Here is a 4,823-nt window from a genome sequence, read left to right as displayed (position 1 = left end):
GGCGGGACAGTTCTGAGCCCCAGTACTGGTGAACCATTAAGATTTTTACGTTCTCTCTGCGTGAATCAAACGAAAAATTCTTCTTCAGGAATCGTTCAACCTACATTTAACCCACTGACAACATACCAAAGAAGCCTCAGACGCACTGACAGCTCTTTGTTTGGTGCGGTGGTGAAGTGCGCGGACTCTAATCTGGGAGAACCGGGTTTGATTCCCCACTCCTCCACTTGCACCTGCTGGATGACCTTGGGCAAGCCGTAGTTCTGACAAGAGCTGTCCTTGAAAAAGAGCAGTTTCTGTCAGAGCTCTCTCAGCCCCGCCTCCCTCACAGGGTGCCTGTTGTGGGGAGGGGAAGGGAAAGGAGTTTGTGAGCCGCTCTGGGACTCCTTCGGGTAGTGCAGGGCGGGGTATAAATCCAATCTCTTCTTCTTGAGTGCACGGACTCTAATCTGGCAGAACCGGGTTTGATTCCCCACTCCTCCACTTGAACCTGGCTGGATGGCCTTGGGCAAGGCGTAGTTCTGATAAGAGCTGTTCTTGAAAAAGAGCAGTTTCTGTCAAGAGCTGTCGCAGCCCCACCGACCTCACAGGGTGTCTGTTGTGGGGAGGGGAAGGGAAAGGAGTTTGGAAGCCGCTCTGAGACACCTTTGGGTAGTGCAGGGCGCGGTATAAATCCAATCTCCTCCTCCTCTTCTTTTTATTAAAAACTCTCTTTTGTGACGCTACCACTTTCTCTCCAAATTCAGCCCCTTAATAAAACAGAAACAGGAATTGTCCCAGCACTCTGGCTCTGAACGGCACTCCTATCCTCAGAGAAGAAACTTAACAGGCAGAGCTATGTGGACTGACTAGCGAGTACACGTGGCTATGAATCTTATTTTTTCCATATCCTATATTTGTTTTTCGGGGCAGATTCATACCACTAGCCCATGTGGTTCAGCTTCTGGGAACAGATTGAAGTTCTCCTTTTATGATGGACTTTGGCCAGCTGCAAAATTACAGGCGTAACACGGACTGCTCTTTTTGCACACCGTACAAAAGGGTGAAGAATGGGTGCATGCAAGCAATGTCCCCCCCCCAATTTAAAATTGCCCTTTAAAATGTGAAAGCGAAGATTCTCAGAATGGTGAATTCTGAGCACAATACTTTATTTCGTTTGACTATATTTGCAGGTGCGTGAAGTGCTGTTTTCTTTGATCTGCAGAAACTCAGCATAACAGGCAGGGGCTGTAGCTTAGGGGCAGAGCCTCTGCTTGGCATGCAGAAAGCCCCAGGTTCAATCCCCGGCATCTCCAATTAAAGCACCTGGCAGTAGGTGATGTGAAAGACCACAACCTGAGACCCTGGAGAGCTGCTTCCAGTCTGAGTAGACAATACTGACTTTGATGGACCAAGGGTCTGATTCAGGTAAAGGTAAATGTTTCCCTTGCTCGAAAGCCAGTCGAATCTGACTCTAGGGTTGCGATGCTCATCTCTGTTTCCAAGCCGAAGAGCCAGCGCTGTCCAAAGATGTTTCCATGGTCATGTGGCCGGCATGACTAAACGCCGAGGCACCTGGAATGCTGTTCCCTTCCCACTGAAGCGGTACCTATTTATCTACTTGCAATTTCTTGGTTTTGAACTGCTAGGTTGGCAGGAGCTGGAACCAGAGACGGGAGCTCACTCCGTCATGCGGCACACTCGGGTCTCGAACTGCTGAACTACCGACCTTCCGGTCTGCAGCTCAGCGTCTTAACAACTTGAGCCACCACAGCTCCTCCTGATTCAGTATAAGGCAGCTTTAAGTGTTCAGACCTTGAGAACTTGTGTTTTAGAGTACAACAAATTGAGGTTTGGTGAGAAATCAGCATGGAAGGGAGGAAATAAATCCCGAAATTTCTCCCTGACGCATACTGTCCAGGGGTCATTTCCTGCAGGAGCTCACAGGAGCGGAGCGCCAGCAGTAAAGAGCCCAGGGGGCAGACACATGCAACAAGCCCCACCCCCTGCTCCCAGCAGCTCTCGGTCAGAGCAAGAAGCAGCCATGTAAGTTGGAGAGCTCCCCCCAGGCCCCCCAGTCCAAAACAGTCCAGTGGCACCTTTAAGACCAAGTTTTATTCAGGTACAAGCTCTCCCTCCTCTGCGAGGACAGATCTGCACGTTCCCCCCCCCCAGTAGCTAACAATCCAAAACAGTCCAGTGGAGCCTGAGCGGTGGGGGTTACCTTCTGCACTATGGGTGTTACCTTCTGACACACTTCTGGTGATGTCAGGGGGTGTGGCATATGCAAAAAAGTTATGCTAATGAGCTCCTGCACCTCTTTTTCTATGAAATGACCCCTGGTCTGATTCAGTGTAAGGCCGCTTCATGCGCTCACGTGCTCAGTCTGTTGCATTAGGTAGGAGCCCTCCAAAGCAGCCATTTTCTCCAGAGGAACTGATTGCTGTAGCTTATCAGTTGTAATCCGGGGGGATCTCCAGGTCCCACCAGGAGGTCGGCAGCCCTAAGGCTCAGTCCTTATTAAGCGAATGTTTCTCTCTTTTCTTTTTGGTTATTTGCAAAATGCAAGAAATAAAATAAATAGTCATATCTTTCTGCATACCAAGGGAATCCCCTGAGGATGCACAGACTCCCTATGGAGCAGAGGTCCATCAGTGGGTATTAGCTACAAGGTATAGATAGGGGCTCTGGGGTAAGGGATGCTCTGTCTTCTTGGTGCTTGGGGGGAGGTCAACAGTGGGAGGGCTTCTGGAGTTCTGGCCCCACTGGTGGACCTCCTGATGGCACCTGGTATTTCTGGCCACTGTGTGATACAGCGTGTTGGACTGGATGGGCCTTTGGCCTGATCCAACATTGGCGTCTCTTCATGTTCTTATGTTCTTATGTACCTTGTCTTTGAATGCTCTGATCTTGCTCCAGGCAGTTTACTGTTATCGTGGTGAGCCTACACTCTAGAGTCTAGTGCTTAGAAGAGGGACTCGATAAAGCTACCTAAGCCAGAAGTAAGAGGCTCTTACCGTGACAGGCTGGTGGGGGCCGTGGAATTATCTGTAAGGGAAATAGGGGGAAGAAAAGAAGATGAACACATGAACACAGGAAGCTGCCTTCCACTGAATCAGACCCTCGGTCCATCAAGGTCAGTATTGTCTACTCGGACTGGCAGCCGCTCTCCAGGATCTCAGGCAGAGGTCTTTCCCGTCACCTACTTTTTGGACTTTTTCACTGGAGATGCTGGGGATTGAACTTGGAACCTTCTGCGTGCCAGGCAGATGCTCAGCCACAGCCCTTCCCCAAAGCTCCAGGCATGAAGCTGCCTTCTACTGAATCAGACCCTTGGACTATCAAGGTCAGTATTGTCAGGCTGGCAGCAGCTCTCCAGGGTCTCAGGCTGAGGTCTTTCCCATCACCTACTGCCTGATCCTTTTAGCTGGAGATGCCGGGGATTGAACCTGGGACCTCCTGCATGCCGAGCAGATATTCTACCAATGAGCCACTGAGGTCTTTCCCATCACCTACTGCCTGGTCCTTTTAGCTGGAGATGCCGGGGATTGAACCTGGGACCTCCTGCATGCCGAGCAGAGGCTCTACCACTGAGCCACAGCCCCTCCTCTCCCTGCTGACCATTAGTTTTCTCTTAGCACTGTTAAGTAATGTTCAATGAGGGTTGCTATCCTCCAGGTGATGGCTGGAGATCTCCTGTGATTATAATTGGTTTCCTGGTGACCGAGATCAGTTCTCTTGGAGAAAAGGGCTGCTTTGGAAGTTGGATTCCGTGGCATCCAAGAAAACAGCCATTTTGAAAGGTGGGCTCTATGGCATTATATCTCCTGGGACCACACCCTCCTCAGACTCCACCTCCCCCCAAATATCCAGGTATTTCCCAACCCTACTTGCAAGTGGGAATACCCCAATGACCCTGTGTGGTATAGTGGTGAGGAAATTGGAGTAGGATGGGGGAAACCCCGGCTTGATTAATCCCACCTCTGCCGTGGGGGATAGGGCGGGATACAAACAGAATGAAATAAATTTTAAAAATGGAAGCTTGCTGGGCGACCTTGAGCCAATCACAGGCTCTCAGCCTAACCTACCTCACAGGATTGTTGTGAGGATCAAATGAAGGAAGGGAAAGAATGCTGTAAGCCCCTGTGGGTCCCCGGGGGGGGGGGAGAAGGGCCAGGATATAGATGAAGTAAATAAAAAGCTCATATCTTTAATAGACCAGAGTTTCGCTTTCACCAGAGTGGTAATCTTGCCCTGTAGCAATGGAGACTTCAGACGGTGACTTAGAAGACTGAATGCTCCTCCAAACGAAAACCCCTGAGTTCAGAAAGCCAGCGGGTGGCAAAGAAAGCCAGCGGGTAAGATACCATCTGAAGAAGCGGGCACACACACCAAAGTTTATACCCGAAAATCAGGGCTCTTTTTGTAGAAAAAGCCCAGCAGGAACTCATTAGCATAATAGGCCACACCCAACAGCAGAAACTCGTTAGCCTATTAGGCCACACCCCTGACATCACAGCTCATTGGCATATGAGGCCACACCCCCATGTTGCCACACCGGCCTTTTGCTTCTTATTCTGTTTACTTTGTTGTCAAAACCCTGGGGTTTTTTTGTAGCAGGAACTCCTTTGCATGTTAGGCCACACACCCCTAATGTAGCCAATCCTAATGAGTTTCTGCTGTTAGGTGTGGCCTATTATGCTAATGAATTTTTATTCTGTTTACTTTGTTGTCAAAACCCTGGGGTTTTTTTGTAGCAGGAACTCCTTTGCATGTTAGGCCACACACCCCTAATGTAGCCAATCCTAATGAGTTTCTGCTGTTAGGTGTGGCCTATTATGCTA

At 49.7% G+C, this 4,823-nt stretch overlaps 1 protein-coding gene across 1 annotated transcript in view; it reads right to left on the bottom strand.

The window, feature by feature from the left end:
• Nucleotides 1-2,996: 2,996 nt before the first annotated feature.
• The window catches only part of LOC107116441 (sialic acid-binding Ig-like lectin 15), a gene marked incomplete at both ends in the record, with an annotated part of 6,851 nt that continues 5,024 nt past the window's right edge, over nt 2,997-4,823 (bottom strand). Inside the window, one exon of the mRNA XM_015418332.1 lies at nt 2,997-3,027. Coding sequence (XP_015273818.1) covers nt 2,997-3,027 — 31 coding nt within the window. The remainder of the gene's footprint in view (nt 3,028-4,823) is intronic.

The sequence above is a fragment of the Gekko japonicus genome, unplaced genomic scaffold (genome assembly GCF_001447785.1).
Source record: "Gekko japonicus isolate JY-2015 unplaced genomic scaffold, Gekko_japonicus_V1.1 scaffold7939, whole genome shotgun sequence".
Taxonomy (NCBI): Eukaryota; Metazoa; Chordata; class Lepidosauria; order Squamata; family Gekkonidae; genus Gekko; species Gekko japonicus.
This window is presented reverse-complemented; position numbering and strand designations above follow the sequence as displayed.